The sequence below is a fragment of the Nerophis lumbriciformis genome, linkage group LG25 (genome assembly GCF_033978685.3).
Source record: "Nerophis lumbriciformis linkage group LG25, RoL_Nlum_v2.1, whole genome shotgun sequence".
Classification (NCBI taxonomy): domain Eukaryota; kingdom Metazoa; phylum Chordata; class Actinopteri; order Syngnathiformes; family Syngnathidae; genus Nerophis; species Nerophis lumbriciformis.
In genome coordinates, this window is record NC_084572.2 from 27,696,803 (window position 1) to 27,716,556 (window position 19,754).

The 19,754-nt window shown below is 38.0% G+C and overlaps 1 protein-coding gene across 4 annotated transcripts in view; it reads left to right on the top strand.

The window, feature by feature from the left end:
* fat1a (FAT atypical cadherin 1a) overlaps positions 1-19,754 on the top strand; it is a 193,118-nt gene that overhangs the window by 29,849 nt on the left and 143,515 nt on the right. For all 4 annotated transcript variants that reach the window (XM_072916081.1, XM_061984089.2, XM_061984090.2 and 1 more), the window contains exon 3: positions 3,713-4,027. In XM_072916081.1, coding sequence (XP_072772182.1) covers positions 3,713-4,027 — 315 coding nt within the window. The remainder of the gene's footprint in view (positions 1-3,712; positions 4,028-19,754) is intronic.

Sequence of the window (19,754 nt, forward strand, 5' to 3'; positions counted from 1 at the left end):
GGAACATGCATACGATACAATGTAATGCATCATACAATTCCAGTTGTTTCATTACACCACGTCCGAAAAGGAGTAGGAAGAAGCAGATCTTATTTAATCCTACCCCTTTTCATACCGTAGCAATTTTATCCAATGTCCTTGTTCTTAACAGAACAGTGAACAAATAAATAAAATACCATAGTAAAAAAACAAATTTTAAATACATAAATAATATTTGTCTCAATAATAAACAAAAAAAAGGGTTTAAGATGTTCGTCATAATTATTGTTCTGTGTACTTTGTGAACACTTGTAGTTTGAACAGTTATATTGGTGCTTTGTTTGATTTCTTTGGTTAATCCGTTCCATAATTTAATTCCACATACTGATATGCTAAACGTTTTAAGTGTTGTACGAGCATACAAATGTTTTAAATTTGATTTTCCTCTAAGGTTATATTTCTCCTCTTTTGTTGAGAATAATTGTTGTACATTCTTGGCTAGCAGGTTATAGTTTGCTTTATACATAACGTTAGCTGTTTGCAAATGCACCAAATTGTTGAATTTCAATAATTGTGATTTAATAAATAAAGGGTTTTTATGTTCTCTTTATGTATGTTCTCTAAATAATTAAACATTTGTATTTTTTTTATACATATTAAGAGACTTTTTCCACAATTTAAAGCCAATCATTTTATACCTTTTGGTGAATGTATAAGTGCCCTTAATCTCACAGTTTTGCAGATTATGGAAAAATTCTGACATGATATTTAGAATAAAAAGTACAGTCCCTCGTAGGGTTGGGTACCGTTCACGTTTGAACCAATTCCAATTCCGGTAGCGTTTCATCAGTGTGTGAATGAATGAATGTGATGTATAAAATAACGTGCTTTGGGTTTTGCATTTGCCATTTATTTATGTGTGTGTTAGTAAATATTAATCATTTGTTCCAAAATGAGCTGATTATAATAACTGCTGTCCGGATGCTATATCTTGTTTTATTGTTACATTTTTGAGTATGTAGGTATGACAATAAGTTGCGATTACAGTTGCAAGTCCAAGACGACAGATGGCTGTAGTGAATAGTTTATGGTTGTTGTTTTGTTTTTTGTTGCGCCACAGAAAGTGTTAATACTGTAAGTATTGCACTTATTACACATCAGCTGTTTGATTGTTACTTGCTTCTACAGTTGTAGTTTTCATTAACAATTTGGAGGTGTTGAAATCGCCATGTAAAATCATTAATGCTAATCAGTAGCATGTCAATAGCAAAGCCAATGTATATTAGCGTCAAGCTAACACATTTTTGAAGGAGTGGCGCCTTACATAACTAAAGCATACATAAAGCATTATTTGGGTAAATTACTTTGTTAGCATTGAAAATTCCAACATTAGTTTGACGTAGTTTGGCTGAGTCCGCTCTCAGTGCTGCTGGAGTGATCGGCAAGTAGTACCTCGCCACATAGCATTTCAAAGTTTGCATCAAAGCTTGCTGTTGAGTATCGTGGCCACTTATTGGCTCAGCTCCAAGCAGCATTACTATATTGGATTAAACAAGTGTCTTTAAGGGTGTTTATGTACAGTAGGTGTGATTCCATGTCTAGAAAATGTTAAATAAAAGCATATTTAAAAGCTCATAAAACTGTTTTTTATAGTCTCACTATGAAAATATTAAATGTATAATTCATAATATCTCTTTTGAGGAAGATAATTTACCACAGTCATGGTAGTAAATCAACCAATTGACAGCGATAAACAAGGGTTAACTGTACATACATAAAAATGAGACATGCAATTATAGACACTGCATAATAAGAATAATAAAAGCAAATATTACATGGAGCTATTTGTTGAATTTACACTTGTAATTATTGTAGTGTTTATGACTCCATTTATTTGTTTTAGGCATGCTTAAAAAGTTACATTAAGGAACACCACATGGTTGCATTTACACAATTTCTGAAAAGGAGCAGGAGGAACTCGAGCAGAGCACTATATGATTACAATAAAAGTAAACGACTAATAATAGAAAATATACCGTTGTTAATATCCAATATATTAAGTTAATTAAAATGCCTGAACATGTATTACATTATTATATTATATATATTTTTCATTGTTTTTTCAATAGTCCTAAATTTCCATTCATCTTTTGTTTTCAGAAAGAATCTGCTACTCGTAGTAATAGTACTACAAAAGTCTGCTCTGCGCCTTCTCCCTTCATTTAGTCTTTTAATTAGTCTAAATACACTTGGAATCCCTTCAGTGGCTTCATTAAATCCCCCCTTCTTGTGGTATTATTGTATTTAATCACATTTGTCCCCAATACCCAGACAGTCCCATTTATTTTCTTTAGTTGCTGCATCTGGCCAACTTCTCCACTCGTTTCAATGTTTATACATATACATATACATATACATATATACCATTTGTCAACTTGTACGATTCACGTGTCTCTGAAAGCTCTTTTGTTTGTTCAGCTGAAGGTTGTATTCCCCCACATGGCAGTAAAACGACCTTCCCTGCTAGCTAATGTAAACACCACAAAACCTGCCGCTTGTTGACGTCTTCACTGGAAGCTCGATTTTACAAGTTGTTAAATGTCCCGTGCTGCACTTTGTCGGGGACGACACCAGCGTTAGCGGAACTTGGATGTCTATATTTGCAAAACCTTAATCACATTTTAACAGCAACATTGTGCTAAGTTGGCCGATTTGCTTAAGAGAAACCAAAATGATCAAACTTGCAGTTTTTACATTTTTAGCTGACTGTAGGCTGCATTTTAAGATGTGTAGTGAATAGAGATGTCCGATAATGGCTTTTTTGCCGATATCCGATATTCCGATATTGTCCAACTCTTAATTACCGATTCCGATATCAACCGATACCGATATATAAAGTCGTGGAATTAACACATTATTATGGTTAATTTTGTTGTGATGCCCCGCTGGATGCATTAAAAAATGTAACAAGGTTTTCCAAAATAAATCAACTCAAGTTACGGAAAAAAATGCCAACATGGCACTGCCATATTTATTATTGAAGTCACAAAGTGCATTATTTTTTTTAACATGCCTCAAAACAGCAGCTTGGAATTTGGGACATGCTCTCCCTGAGAGAGCATGCGGCGGTTGAGGTGGGCGAGGTTGAAGTGTGGGGGTAGGGGGTAGCAGGGGGTGTATATTGTAGCGTCCCGGAAGAGTTAGTGCTGCAAGGGGTTCTGGGTATTTGTTCTGTTGTGTTTATGTTGTGTTACGGTGCGGATGTTCTCCCGAAATGTGTTTGTCATTCTTGTTTGGTGTGGGTTCACAGTGTGGCGCATATTTGTAACAGTGTTAAAGTTGTTTATACGGCCACCCTCAGTGTGACCTGTATGGCTGTCGACCAAGTATGCCTTGCATTCACTTGTGTGTGTGAAAAGTCGTAGATATTATGTGATTGGGCCGGCACTCAAAGGCAGGACTTTTAATGTTCATCGGCACTCTGAACTTCTCCCTACGTCCGTGTACACAGCGGCGTTTTAAAAAGTCATACATTTTACTTTTTGAAACCGATACCGATAATTTTGAAATTGATACAGATAATTTCCGATTTATGGGCATTTATCGGCAGTCCGAAATTATCGGACATCTCTAGTAATTATCAATATTGAGTGCAATAAAACGCTTATGTCGTGATGTAGTTTTCATCCATATCACCCAGTCATAGCCTGACAACACACTCCTGTTTCTTCAGGCGTCATCCGAACTCAAGAACTTCTGGACCACGAAACCACGCCTCACTACTGGCTGACAGTCTACGCCATGGACCGCGGCGTGGTGCCTCTGTCGGCCTTCGTGGAGGTCTACATCGAGGTGCAGGACGTCAACGACAACGCGCCGCAAGCCTCCGAGCCTGTTTACTACCCCTCCGTGATGGAGAACTCCCCCAAGGACGTGTCCATCATCAAGATAGAGGCGGTGGACCCGGACGCCAAGGCCAGCGATAAACTCGCCTACCGGATCACCAGCGGCAATCCCCAGGGGTTCTTTGCCATTAACGCCAGGACAGGTAAGATTGCTGTTGATTTTTTTTTTTTGTAACATGGGAATTCATGTCAAACCTAAATTGTACGCCTGAAGGCAGCACGGCAGTATCCTAACACCTACTGGATTCGTAGAGGCTATGTTATAATTGGAGAAAACTGCTCAGTCAGCATGAATAGCTAGTGTAACACACATGACTTTCACACCAACAGCTGAATAGCAACATTTTAAAGCACATACAGATTTAGATAAAGCTGCTAGATTTTTAGTATTGTAACCTAAGGGGGAAACCATATTGTCATAACAAATATTGAAAACTGTTTAGCTCAGGGTTCAGTTTGTTAAAGCATTAATTAAAACAATATTTAGCAAACAGATTGAACAACAACATATAACTTTAACTGTTATTAACACCCTGCAATCACTACAATATGATAGCTGAATTAGATATTAAAAGTATGTCAACCACTTCTACCTTGTTTATTCCCTGGTGACCTACTTAATGTTTTGTCATCAATCAGAAATACCAAGCAGCTACATACATATATATATATATATATATATATATATATATATCCTGAAGATATGCAAACAAAACTGTGTTTAGATCATTGATACTTCAAACTTGCATAAATAAATCTTAAGGAATATAACATAACTTGGCTTCTGAGAGCTTCAAAATGTAATGAATAAAATGCTAAAGTTGTTGATAAATAAACAATTATATTAATAATTAAATGTGGTCATTTTAAATGAATTATGATAATTTAAAATTAATTATTTCAAATATGTTTATTTAATGTATAATTCTATGGCTGGATGTAATAAGGAGTCAGAAAAAATACAAATAAAATACAATTAATTTTGATGTTTTTAGCAAAATATAGTAAAAATTTATTTATTTTTTAAATTAATAAATATATTTATTTTTAGGTAAGATAAACATAATAATACAATTTATCCCTAGTCTGGATGATTTAGTTCTTGTCACCCCGTTGTCCTCCCGTCTTGAAAAAAGGCTGTCCTCACTCAGGTCTGCATGGAGCTGGAGGGGGCGTGGTCTCCAGCTCCGGCTGAAAATCGGGAGATTTTCGGGAGAATATTTGTCCCGGGAGGTTTTCGGGTGAGGCGCTGAATTTCGGGAGTCTCCTGGAAAATTCAGGAGGGTTAGCAAGTATGGCTAAAATGCATTAGAAATGTTGAGGTGTGGAGAGAGAATGTTTTGCATTTTATCCATCATGCCTTGTAGGAGATTTAAATGGTTGTGATTTTGAATTATTTGTAGTGCGTTGCCATTTTCTACAATGTCCACATAGTTCAGTGGGCAGGTTGTGGGTCTTGTACCAGATGTGTTAACTTTCTTTGTTGGTTGTGGATTATTGTTATTATTATTATTTTATTTTTATTTTTTATTAAATCAACATAAAAAACACAAAATACACTTACAACCAGTGCACCAACCCAAAAAACCTCCCTCCCCCATCCACACTCATTCACACAAAAGGGGCTGTCTCTTTCTGTTATTAAACTTCTGGTTCCTACAATATAGAATAATACAGTCTGCAAGGGATACAGTCCTCGAAGCACCTGCTGGTCCACTAACATTTTCATTAATTACTATTTTTTGTGTAATTGTTTTTATATTGTTTTACTTTCTTTTTTATTCAAGAAAAAGTTTTTTTTATTTATTTAGCTTATTTTATTTATTTATTTTTAAAAAGGACCTTATTTTCACCAGACCAGGTTGTCAATGAAATCAGATTGTTCAAAGGGGTTCTTAAAACCAGGTCCAGTTCAGATTATGTCCAGGTCGGGCTCAGCAACACACACCTTCACCCATGTACACTGAAAACCAGGGAACACAACAGATTGCATACAATCCACAAACACAATTACATTTTCAAAATAAGCAACCATGTACAGTCCAGATCACGTCCAAATCGGACTCAGCCACACACACCTTCATTTATGTACACTTAAATTAGGGAACACAACAACAGATTGCATATCATATATAAACAAAATTAAATTTTCAAAATAAGCCTTTGAGGACTTGCCATCTTTTTTATGTTTTTTGGCATCATTATCGTTTTCAACCATATAACTTTCTAAAGTAAAAAAATACTGAATAAATGTTGGTTGTGGATTATTTGTACCATGGGTGGAAAGGTTGTCTGATTTGGGCCGTAGTTTAATTACCCTGGAAACTTTGATGTCGGATGCAATATGGACTCGAATGTTTGGATTTGTCACACGATTGTAAAAATAAGCTAACATTATCAATAGAATAGCGTGAAAACGTGACAATGCAGGACGTGACAATGTCTCGGGATTCGAACTCCGACGTTTTGTGCTGATTTGGAGGTGTGTTTTTTCTGACAATTTTAGTCATATCCCAATTTAGATGACTTCTGAGCGTTTTTGCAAGACTTAAAAAATGGAGATTCCAGATAACTTGAAATCAAAACTAGGCATTTACCGTTTTTAAAAGTAAATTTGTTTCAATTGTTACTGAATAGTTAAATTTTTATGACGTCACAGGGTCAGTTTTTTGATAACCTCACCTGACGCAGAACATTTTTAGGCAACATTTCAACGTTCCTAAATATTATACAAATTTAAAGGGGAACATTATCACCAGACCTATGTAAGCTTGATGTTGCAGAAAAAGGACCATATATTTTTTTAACCGATTTCCGAACTCTAAATGGGTGAATTTTGGCGAATTAAACGCCTTTCTATTATTCACTCACATCGGGAAGCTATCCGCCATTTTCTCAAACACATTACAAACACCGAGTCAAATCAGCTCTGTTATTTTCCGTTTTTCCGACTGTTTTCCGTACCTTGGAGACATCATGCCTCGTCGGTGTTTTGTCGGAGGGTGTAACAACACGAACAGGGACAGATTCAAGTTGCACCAGTGGCCCAAATATGCAAAAGTGGCAAGAATTTGGACGTTTGTTCCGCACACTTTACCGACGAAAGCTATGCTACGACAGAGATGGCAAGAATGTGTGGATATCCTGCGACACTCAAAGCAGATGCATTTCCAACGATAAAGTCAAAGAAATCTGCCGCCAGACCCCCAGGAAAAGAGAGCGGATGAGGGTATGTCTACAGAATATATTAATTGATGAAAACTGGGCTGTCTGCACTCTCAAAGTGCATGTTGTTGCCAAATGTATTTCATATGCTGTAAACCTAGTTCATAGTTGTTAGTTTCCTTTAATGCCAAACAAACACATACCAATCGTTGGTTAGAAGGCGATCGCCGAATTCGTCCTCGCTTTCTCCCGTGCCGCTGGCTGTCGTGTCGTTTTTGTCGTTTTTCGCTTGCATACGGTTCAAACCGATATGGCTCAATAGCTTCAGTTTCTTCTTCAATTTTGTTTTCGCTACCTGCCTCCAAACTACAACCATCCGTTTCAATACATGCGTAATCTGTTGAATCGCTTAAGCCGCTGAAATCCGAGTCTGAATCCGAGCTAATGTCGCTATAAACTTGCTGTTCTATCCACCATGTTTGTTTGTATCGGCATCACTATGTGATGTCACAGGAAAATGGACGGGTGTATATAACGATGGTTAAAATCAGGCACTTTGAAGCTTTTTTTTAGGGATATTGCGTGATGGGTAAAATTTTGAAAAAAACTTCGAAAAATAAAATAAGCCACTGCGAACTGATTTGTAATGGTTTTAACCCTTCTGAAATTGTGATAATGTTCCCCTTTAAGAATAACTAGGAATGCTCAATATTTGTTTTTCAAGCCAATACCGATAACGTCATGCCCCTAATAACCGATTATTATTATTTATATCTATTATGAAGAGCTGGACGAAGTGGCTGGGGAGAGGAAAGTCTGGGCTTCCCTGCTTAGGCTGCTGCCCCGGCGACCCGACCTCGGATAAGCGGAAGAAGATGGATGGATGGATTTTTTAAATGTAAATTTACCTGTAGTTTGTGCACTCGGGGGCTTAAAAAAGATTTACAAAATGTGGAATTGACAAAGTGTACCTGTAAATTTCTCCTGACAAAAATCAATATCTTCCACTGAATCATCTCAAATATTCGATGTGTTGAAGTGTGATGTTTTGCCCTCCTCGCATGCGAAATATGTTCCTCTGAAACAGGGAAGAAGCCCCACACGTTTGACACCGTATTTGTTTACAGTGAGCTCAGGGGAAGATTTATCGGTGTCATGTCCTAATTCAACATATCGCCCCCATAATTATCTCTCTGATATTTATGGTGCAGTCCTAACAATGAGTTTATTCTTTAGTTGATGGTTTATTTACTTTATATAATAACACGTAAAAACGGCAAAACAGGCTAGCATTGTTTTGCGATATTCGCCTTGTCCAGCTCACAATTTAAACTCCTAAGATTAAAGTTAAAGTACCAATGATTGTCACACACACACTAGGTGTGGCGAAATTATTCTCTGCATTCGACCCATCACCCTTGATCACCCCCTGGGAGGTGAGGGGAGCAGTGAGCAGCAGCGGTGGCTGCGCCCGGGAATCATTTTTGGTGATTCAACCCCCAATTCCAACCCTTGATGCTGAGTGCCAAGCAGGGAGGTAATGGGTCCCATTTTTTTATAGTCTTTGGTATGACTCGGCCGGGGTTTGAACTCACAACCTATCACCTTAAAATAAATTATCACATTAGTGTACAACATGGCCATAGTAAAATGCTAACTAGCGCTGCGATAATTTTGCAATATTATTTTTTTTCATTTTTTTTTCATTTATTTATTTATTTCAGGCAATGACATAAACAAAAAAATAATAATAATTTTAAAAAAAAGTACAAAGTTGACAACACTTAATAATATAAATTAATATAGTGCAAAAGGTAATGTATAGTATGTAATGCATGATTATGTCCCGTTTAGTAAAGTCACACGTTAAATTTGGTTTAGTTTATTATTTGTTGAACAAAATTACATTACTCATACACATAAGTGGCAAAAAAAAGGACAAGTGATAAAACAGTACAACACAATATTTTAACTCAGGCAGGGGCTTCTTTTTCTGATTCGCTCTATACAGTATGTTCTCGTGTGGCGCTGTAGAAAGGGTGTGATGATTTATATTTAATGGGCATCTTAGAGGTGCAAGGTGAAACTGCGTTGTTATTTTTTTATGTGTATTGTTGCTTTTTTGCAGTAGTTTCTACTCATGCATCTGCACCTTATAGATATTTGGCAATTAACTACCGGTAATTCCAAAAAAAGCATTTAAAAAAAATGCTTAAATTGGACTCCCAGCACCAATAATTGAGGTGCTTTGCCCTCCAACTTATCTTAGAGAAGTCTCTTATGGCTTTGCATGCAAGCGCTCATTAATGTAAAATGAGGAATGGCGAGTGAAGCAAGCAGTTGCTCCAATTTGCACTGCACTGATGCGTGTGTGGTCCTTTTTTCCTCCCCAAGGTAGTCGCATCAACAAGCTGAAGTTATTTTCGTTTAGGAACTGTCGATGTGAACTTTCTGACCAAATAAGGATTCGGCGTTGTAGCAGGCCATCCCCCAAAACAAGCCTCGCAGACATTCGAGGAGGGTACTTCCCAGATAGTAGTAGGGAAAGTAAAACTGCAACTTTAGTCTCAGCGAGAAACATTCAAACAGCTTGTCTAAGAATATATCAAGTCAAACTAAATATCAGTGTTTTCCATTTATTATTTACTTGTAGAAATACATTTGAAGCATGCATTTTATTTTGAAATTTCACCATAGGCCAATCATCCCTAACTTTTTTTGAGTGCAATACTGTCAAAATGACTTAAAAAAAAAAACAAAACAAAAAAAAACCTAATAATATATACATACTATGCAGATATATATAAAAAAAAACTTGTTGTGAAAAATGAGTTGGCATTTTACAAGAAAAACTTAGAATTCTGGCAGTGTTATAATAAAAGTCGTAATTTTACTCAACGCAAGTCACAATTTTATAAGAAAACTTTTAAATGTTGGCAATACAGTATATTAATAATAATCGGAATTTTACTTGGCAAAATGATGACAAGAGTCATCATTTTACTCAAAAACTGTCACTGTTTTACAAGAACAAAAAAATGGGCAATATTGTGATAAAGGTCAGAATTTTATATGGCAAATGTCACCATTTTGCATTAAAAAGTAATAATTTAACATAAAAAAAAGCAATAATTTTACAAGAAAATATTACAGAAACAGGAAGAATATGAGAAAATGTTCTTACCTTTATACGAAAAAAGTGACACATTGTGAGAAAAAGACTGCTTTTAGGTTTTTTTGGGGGGGGGGGATTTTTTGTTTGTAAGTGGTTTTTAATCTTTATTATTTACTTCAAGTTATTACAGTATGTCTCTATGTACATATTTATTTATGTTTTTTTAATTAATTTTGGCCAAAGGGGGCGCATTTCATTTTATTACACACACTTGTTATTACATATGTTGGCCAGAGGGGGAGCACTTCAAATTTTTACACACACTTGTTATTTCATATGTCGACCAGAGGGGGAGCAATTTTTAAAGCGACACACAGTCAATGTAAAAAATCCCTCCTTTTATGGGACCACCCTAATTTTGATAGATGTCACCAGCAGGGGTGCAAATGAGACATTCTCTATTAGATGCAATGTTATTGGGACCCTGATTTATGTCATCACTTGTTCACACCTCCTCATATGGAAGATACTTTTCCTTCTTAGAAATACAAGAACACAAACACACACACACATTCACACACACAGCAAGACACTTCACCCTTGCTCCTGATGGGTCGTGATTAGGGCCTTGCATGGCAGCTCCCGCCATCAGTGTGTGAATGTGTGTGTGAATGGGTGAATGTGGAAATAGTGTCAAAGCGCTTTGAGTACCTTGAAGGTAGAAAAAGCGCTATACAAGTATAACCCATTTACCATAACTAAATGCGGGCATTCTTAGCTGACTTTTGGTAGCGTTTATTTACTATTTAGAATGCATAACACAAAAAAATATATACGTGTTGTTGTCTCACATAAGAATTGTGAATGATAGGCAAAATACAAATAAAAAATTACATTTGCCCTTTAAGGATAATTAAAAAAAAATCTGTATTTTAGCATTAGTGTCGTGAAAGTTGATGAGGTGAAAAACGACCTAATATGTCTTCAATATGACACAGTGTGACCGCATATTGCAGGTTTTGCAGAATGTTTAAATTTACTACACGCCAGCCTCTGTAATTATACCTTCTAAAACGGCGTTGGACGCATAGGGGCCCTGTCTTGGCGTGTCTACAAAGCTTCACCAAAGGGTGGGAAAACGGAAAAGAAATTAAAGCCTATGTTTTGTGTGTTTCTTCTTTTTTTCTTCTTTTTTATTTTTATTTTTTTAGCTCCATAGGCATGTGTTGCGAGCTATCAAGCTAGCTTCTATCGCCGGCTACGGCCCTGCGATGCTATTTCAAAAAGAAGCCCGTCAAGCTTTGAAAGACATGAAGGCTTTACTTGACGCCTTGGGTGGTGGTTTTTTTGGTTTTTGCTTCCCACTTCTTATTCTTTTTTACTCTTTTCTTCAAAACAGGCCCCCACACTGGTTGATGAAAAGACGGCTTAGGGCCACTTTATTTCTGCCGAGTAAACAAGGCAGGCCTGCTTTCTCTGACATAAGTTTGCCATTAAATTGCAAGAGCTGCTCTTTTGCCGAGCGCGCTCTTTTGTAAAATCAACACCTGAGCGCTTACGATGGAGCAGCTCGCTTTGAAAGAGCGGGCGAGAGAAGGCGACAAGAGGGGGAATTGGATTTATCTGTTTAGATCCAAAGCAGCATATAGAAAGTGCCTCCCTGTAACATGCTTGGGTAAGAGATAGATGGATGGTAGACCAAATGCCAATCCCTATTTTAAAATTGCAATGCAAATAAGTAATGCTAACACAACACTGACTTCATACAAACAGCTTCATGCACACTCGTAACAACATATTTCCGCACCATCCTCTGCGCATAGCAGCTTGTGATAAAGTCTAGTACAGCCAAGAATTACAGTAACATTCATGTTGGTTACAATAACGACGGGGGCGGTACTAGGGCTGGGTATAGGCAAGGACTCCAATCACCGATACTTGAGTCATGATATGATACGGCATTGTGATATTGCAATATTTGACATACCGTATTTTCCGGACCATAGGGCACACCTGATTATAAGGCGCACTGCCGATGAATGGTCTATTTTTGATCTTTTTTCATATACAGGTAAAAGCCAGTAAATTAGAATATTTTGAAAAACTTGATTTATTTCAGTAATTGCATTCAAAAGGTGTAACTTGTACATTATATTTATTCATTGCACACAGACTGATGCATTCAAATGTTTATTTCATTTAATTTTGATGATTTGAAGTGGCAACAAATGAAAATCCAAAATTCCGTGTGTCACAAAATTAGAATATTACTTAAGGCTAATACAAAAAAGGGATTTTTAGAAATGTTGGCCAACTGAAAAGTATGAAAATGAAAAATATGAGCATGTACTCAATACTTGGTTGGAGCTCCTTTTGCCTCAATTACTGCGTTAATGCGGCGTGGCATGGAGTCGATGAGTTTCTGGCACTGCTCAGGTGTTATGAGAGCCCAGGTTGCTCTGATAGTGGCCTTCAACTCTTCTGCGTTTTTGGGTCTGGCATTCTGCATCTTCCTTTTCACAATACCCCACAGATTTTCTATGGGGCTAAGGTCAGGGGAGTTGGCGGGCCAATTTAGAACAGAAATACCATGGTCCGTAAACCAGGCACGGGTAGATTTTGCGCTGTGTGCAGGCGCCAAGTCCTGTTGGAACTTGAAATCTCCATCTCCATAGAGCAGGTCAGCAGCAGGAAGCATGAAGTGCTCTAAAACTTGCTGGTAGACGGCTGCGTTGACCCTGGATCTCAGGAAACAGAGTGGACCGACACCAGCAGATGACATGGCACCCCAAACCATCACTGATGGTGGAAACTTTACACTAGACTTCAGGCAACGTGGATCCTGTGCCTCTCCTGTCTTCCTCCAGACTCTGGGACCTCGATTTCCAAAGGAAATGCAAAATTTGCATGGTTGGGTGATGGTTTGGGGTGCCATGTCATCTGCTGGTGTCGGTCCACTCTGTTTCCTGAGATCCAGGGTCTACGCAGCCGTCTACCAGCAAGTTTTAGAGCACTTCATGCTTCCTGCTGCTGACCTGCTCTATGGAGATGGAGATTTTAGCCTTCATTTCAGTACTGTTATTGGACTGCAGAATAATAAAATCTGTTGAACAACTTGACATGCATTTGCATCACTGAACTCTGCTAAGCAATGTGGTCTACATACAACACACAAAGACAAAGATATGTTTCAAAGGGCCAATTTATTTCAGGCCAGAACAAATTGACAAAACTATTTTAAATAGTTGCAACATAACATACGTAAGTAACTAACAACATAACTGTAAACCTGGCTTACCTAAGGAAGGCACACGTGACATACACAAAGCCTAACCAGGCAGATTTGAATTGTTGTTTTGGGCAGTAGACGGGATCTTTGATCCAAGACACAACTAAATGTTATTTTCTTTGTGCTCGACAAAAGAAAAGAAGTGAGAATATCTCATACTTGCCCACCCTCCCGAATTTCAGTGCCTCTCCCCGGGACAACCATTCTCCCAAATTTCTCCCGATTTCCAGCCGGACTTAAGGCACGCCCCCTCCAGGTCCGTGCGGACCTGAGTGAGGACAGCCTGTCGTCATGTCCGCTTGGCCAACCAAAAAGTAACCACAGAACACTAGTGTTCTGTGGTTACTTTTTGGTTGGCCAACGGTTTACGTTGTATTGCACACCCCCCTCCCCTCCCCTTCCCACACCCAGACACACACACACAGAGAGCGCAGAGGAAGAATCAGAAGCACGTCACTGCTTCGCTGCAATAAAACACACTCAGATCTTCTATTTCTAGCCGATACTACGTAAAAAATAACGTAAAATAATGCAGTAGCGCATCATGTAGTAACGGTAACTGAGTTACTGAATATAAAAAATAACGCGTTAGATTACTAGTTACCTTTACTACTTTGTAACGCGTTAGTCCCAACACTGGATATAAGTAAGAACTTTACACTACTTTATATTAGAAATGGCAACAGCGGAGGATGAATGTCTCATAACAAGAAGATAGAGAAAAAGAAGAAGCTTATCGACTACGGATTCGGCACAGACTACAAAGGCGGATGCGCGCAAATTTTCAGGACTTATGCAGATCCCAAACACAGATCAGCAGGTACCAGGAGGTAAGAAAAGTCGCTTTTGCATAATATTGCGAAACAAAACGCCAGATAATATGTCTTACCTTATACACACACCATAATAATACTCGTATGTTGAAGCGCAGTACAATCCATCAAGTGGTGCAGCTTCATAGCTTACCAAAGTCGTACTAAAACATTTTGATGGATTTTTGAGCGCCGCGTGTAATGTTCTATATTTTCAATGGAACATATAAAATGTTGGTGGTGTTTACTTGAGTCATATTGTAGTCTACACATATCTCTTATGTGTGACTGCCATCTACTGGTCACACTTATCATTTCACCATGTACCAAATAAAATAGCTTCGAGGTCGGTAAGCAAAACCAGAATTATTCCGTACATTAGGCGCACCGGGTTATAAGACGCACTGTTGAGTTTTGAGGGAAAACAATGATTTTAAGTGCGCCTTATAGTCAGGAAAATATGGTAGTTTTATTGGATGACTATAATCATTAATAGGTCAAAACACGATGTAAATCAAATATTTCCATCAATTGCAACTGTATAGAAAGTGGATCAAGTTTCTTGACACTTGCCAAAAAAATGTCCTCTACTGCACTTTTCTCGAATTTTGACTATTATTCACAATCTTTATGTGAGACGTGCACACTAGGGCTGCATTTAACGACTAATTTGATAGCCAACTAATCATCAACTATCTTAGTGATCAATCAACCAGTCGGATAATAAAGCATCCGAGCAATCATAAAGAGACATCAAACAAACCGACACTGCTGGAAGGTTTTTGATCTCGTATCAGTCATGTGTGGATCGGATTGCAGTTAACGATGAATGTATAGGGATGTAATAAAATAATAATCGTCCTTTATTACAAAACAAATGAACAAATGAAGAGCAGGTAAATACACATATTTAATGGCTGAAATTTTTCCAACAACTTTTAAATGCAGCTTAAGTTATTTTAGGCATGTGCTTTGGGCCACAAAGATGACTAATTAATTCATAAATATGTATTTATACTTTATCTCTCATTCAGCTGTTACAGAAAATGAAATGACTATTAAAACGTTGTCCATTTAAAAGAAAGGAAAGGCAAAGTTCTAAACTGCTGGTTGTTCAGGGGAGTGTGTATGTCACGTTTATTTGTGCATCTGGTTTGTGGGAGGAATGTCTCATCGACACAAAAGCAAAAAAGCGAATTCAATACAAATACACATACAAAATCAAGCATATTTATATTCAAATCTCAAAAATATATTTACAAATACACGTTTATTTATACAAATTTTTGATTTATTTGCAAGTCACATTTTTATATTTATACATTTTATTTGTATATATTTTCAAATCTCAAAAATATATTTACAAATACGCGTTTATTTATACAAATGATTTATTTATTTGTATATCACATTTTTATTTGTATATTTATTAATATATGCATATGTATTAATATCATGTTGATATATATATAAGTTGATGTGAGACAATTCTACTTCCATAGTTTGCACACAGTTACATTTTTCAAACCAAAAACATATAACAAGAACACCACCGGCAAGCTTTACTGCCTCAACAGAATATATATATTTTTAAAGTGATTATATGTTTCACAATTACTAATCATATTGACTAAAAATTACTAGTCGGTCCAAGGAATTTGTCTGGCGTACAGGCTGGTCACTCACCACTATCTCATACACACATCCAGACAGGGAGCGTGTGCACATACACAAAAGCAGGCTTAAGAGAGGCATCTAACAATTTGCAGCATTGCTGTTTTTATGATAGAATATACATGCAATGATAGCTAACATCATTAGCTGACAACACACAAAGCTAATGCAGATATAAAAGGATGGGTTATGATGCATTTAACACTTTGGAAAGTTAGCGCACAAATGTTTCAAACAGCGCCTTTAAGGCATTAAAAAATTGATGATATGTCGTTAGAAAGGGTATCGTGTTATATTGCCATATCGGTATTTTTTAGATTTGCCCTGAATTTGCGATTGCGAACTACTGATCTAAAAACAGATCATGTTGTACTTTTCCTTGTCTGACTTCTTTAGTGATGTAGCATTAGGTATAAGTTAAAGTAAAGCGAAACACACTAGGTGTGGTGAAATTACTCTCTGCGTTTGACCCATCCCCTTGTTCCACCCCCTGTGAGGTGAGGGGACCAGTGAGCGCATTGGTGGCCGCGCTCGGAAATCATTTTGGTGATTTAACCCCCAATTCCAACCCTTGATGCTGCGTGCCAAGCAGGGAGTTAATGGGTCCCATTTTTATAGTCTTTGGTAAATCATCTGCTCTTCATTTGTTTTGTAATAAAGGACGATTATAATTTTATTACATCCTCATCCATTCATCGTTATCTGCAATCCGATTCACACATGACTGATACAAGAACCTTCCAGCAGTGTCGGTTTGTTTGATGTCTCTTTATGATTGCTCGGATGCTTCTTAGCATACTTAATCCTACGCCGATTTACTGACACTTTAAAACATGCAGCCCCTTTGCTGTCTACATTTATTTTTTTCTTCATCAAGGATTCGTCAAAGCTCTTATTAAAGGTTGTGCTCACCCACCTGCTTACTTGGCCAGGAGATGGCACGTGGTCGGACTTTGAACCATGCACTTGTAAAACATTGGTAACCAAGCCCAACATAGATGCCAAACACTGTTTCTATGGCTGAGTCAGAAAACGGGGGCAAAGATCGATGATCTGACCATCTTATCGTACCTGATGCTACACCCTACCCTACTTACCCGGTAATCTCCATAAAATCCACTATAATCAATAGCGACAGCTTGCAGTCGTTTAAAGCAAAGCAAATAAAGACACAACAGAGGGTTTTTTTGTTCCATTTTTTTTTGGTTTCACAGTCACGCATTTGGAGCCAGAAGCTCTTTGTCAGCAACGGAAAACAAATTAGCAAGTAATGCTTCAGTAAGCACAGTTAGTTTTAAGGCTGTTTGCTCGCCGATCACCCTGGGCTGTAGAATAAAAAGGCACCGACGTAAAACAGGAGCAAATCAAAGCTGTTTGGATCTGTAGTTGGAAACCTGCTTTCGACAGAGACCTCATCCTTTGTCACGGGAAGCGTGATAGGAAAAGAATACTTCCAATGACTTCCTGGCTCTTTTCCGGAGGTCAAACAGCACTCGAACAATAGGATAGTCATTATTTCTCGTCTATCCTCTGTGCTCTGTGTTTAAAATGCTTTGGAAGACGTGCTAGCATACATGTAATACAAATATCTTCAGTCTTTTAATCATTAGACAATTGGCTATTGACTTAGGAACAATTCATTACTAAGTCATGCCCACAGTTCATTGTGTTTTCAACCAATCTTACTTACACTGTAATAGGGATACACAAAAAAGTACTTCTAAACACACTTTTAACCAATTTTATTGAAATGAAATACATATACCGTATTTTTCGGACTATAAGTCGCAGTTTTTTTCATAGTTTGGCCGGGGGTGCGACTTATACTCAGGAGCGACTTATGTGTGAAATTATTAACACATTACCGTAAAATATCAAATAATATTATTTATCTCAGTCACGTAAGAGACTAGACGTGTAAGATTTCATCGGATTTAGCGTTAGGAGTGACAGATTGTTTGGTTTGATTGAAACTTTTATTAGTAGATTGCACAGTTCAGTACATATTCCGTACAATTGACCACTAAATGGTAAGTTTTTCAACTTGTTTAAGTCGGGGTCCACGTTAATCAATTCATGGTACAATTATTTATTGTAGTCTTGTAAGAATTACAATTCCTTCCGGTTGACAAAACAAACCCGTAAAGCCGACGCCTCAAGAGCACCTCTGCCGGATCACTTCACTTCAGCTCTACGGCACATTCTTGCTCGTCTGGAAGCTAAACAGGCGTGTCCGTCTCCTGAGCGGCAATCACAGCAGCTGCTTATGAAGCGACAACCTAACAATGTCCTGAACTCTTTAACTCCCCTGCAAGCCTCCATTTTGAAGCCAGCGGACCAAGTTCTAAAGGACATGCTTCAGAGCGCCACCGCTGCTTGGCTGTTGTTTTTCTACCCCCCACCCCCCCTCCACCTTCTCAATCCGAACGCCACGGCTATAATTACTGTCAGCCCGGCTCAGCCCACGCCTCTGGACGGCTTTTGTGCGAGTTTGCATCTGTGCGTCGGGGACAAAGGCCTGGTGTGTTGGAAGCGCGGACGTCTTTGGCGAGCGCTTGGCTTACCAACCGATCATTTTACAGTGCCTTAACTTTTCAGGCGGTCATAGACTATTGGTCGCGCTGACATGCGAAGGACTATTCCTGTTCCTCGCAAGTAGTCATTTCAGGACAAATAAAGCAATATGGAAGTCAAACGTTTTGAGGAAGATGAGTTTAAATAGATGAAAGTATTGTCCTGAAGTAAAACGGGCGCTTAGATGTTGGGGTTGGCCGCACATCCTGTGGCGATAGATCTTAATGTGGACATGTTGGATGCTGCTGCTTACATGCTTAAAGGGGAATTGCACTCATTTTGGAATATCATTCACAACCCTTATTTAAGACAAGAACACATGTGTTTTTCTGTTTCATGAATTCTAAATAAATGTTAACAAGAATCAGCTAACAATGGAGTCATTTGGAAGTCCTCTATTATGTCCACAAAAAAAAAAAAATCTAAATGAACCTTTTTTGAGCCAAGGCACATTTTGTTCGATGAACGAATCCAGAGGCACGCTACCAGCAGAAAATGTTTAAGGGGAACATTATCACAATTGCAGAAGGGTTAAAACCATTAAAAATCAGTTCCCAGTGGCTTATTTGATTTTTCGAAGTTTTTTTAAAAATTTTACCCATCACGCAATATCCCTAAAAAAAGCTTCAAAGTGCCTGATTTTAACCATCGTTATATACACCCGTCCATTTTCCTGTGACGTCACATAGTCATGCCAACACAAACAAACATGGCGCATAGAACAGCAAGCTATAGCGACATTAGCTCGGATTCAGACTCGGATTTCAGCGGCTTAAGCGATTCAACAGATTACGCATGTATTGAAACGGATGGTTGTAGTGTGGAGGCAGGTAGCGAAAACGAAATTGAAGAAGAAACTGAAGCTATTGAGCCGTATCAGTTTGAACCGTATGCAAGCAAAACCGACGAAAACGACACGACAGCCAGCGACACGGGAGAAAGCGAGGACGAATTCGGCGATCGCCTTCTAACCAACGATTGGTATTTGTTTGTTTGGCATTAAAGGAAACTAACAACTTTAAACTAGGTTTACAGCATATGAAATACAATTGGCAACAACATGCACTTTGAGAGTGCAGACAGCCCAATTTTCATCAATTAATATATTCTGTAGACATACCCTCATCCGCTCTCTTTTCCTGAAAGCTGATCTGTCCAGTTTTGGAGTTGATGTCAGCAGGCCAGGGAAGCTAGGGTCGATATTCTTCTCTTGATCATCTTCGGTGGCATAAGGGACGGTG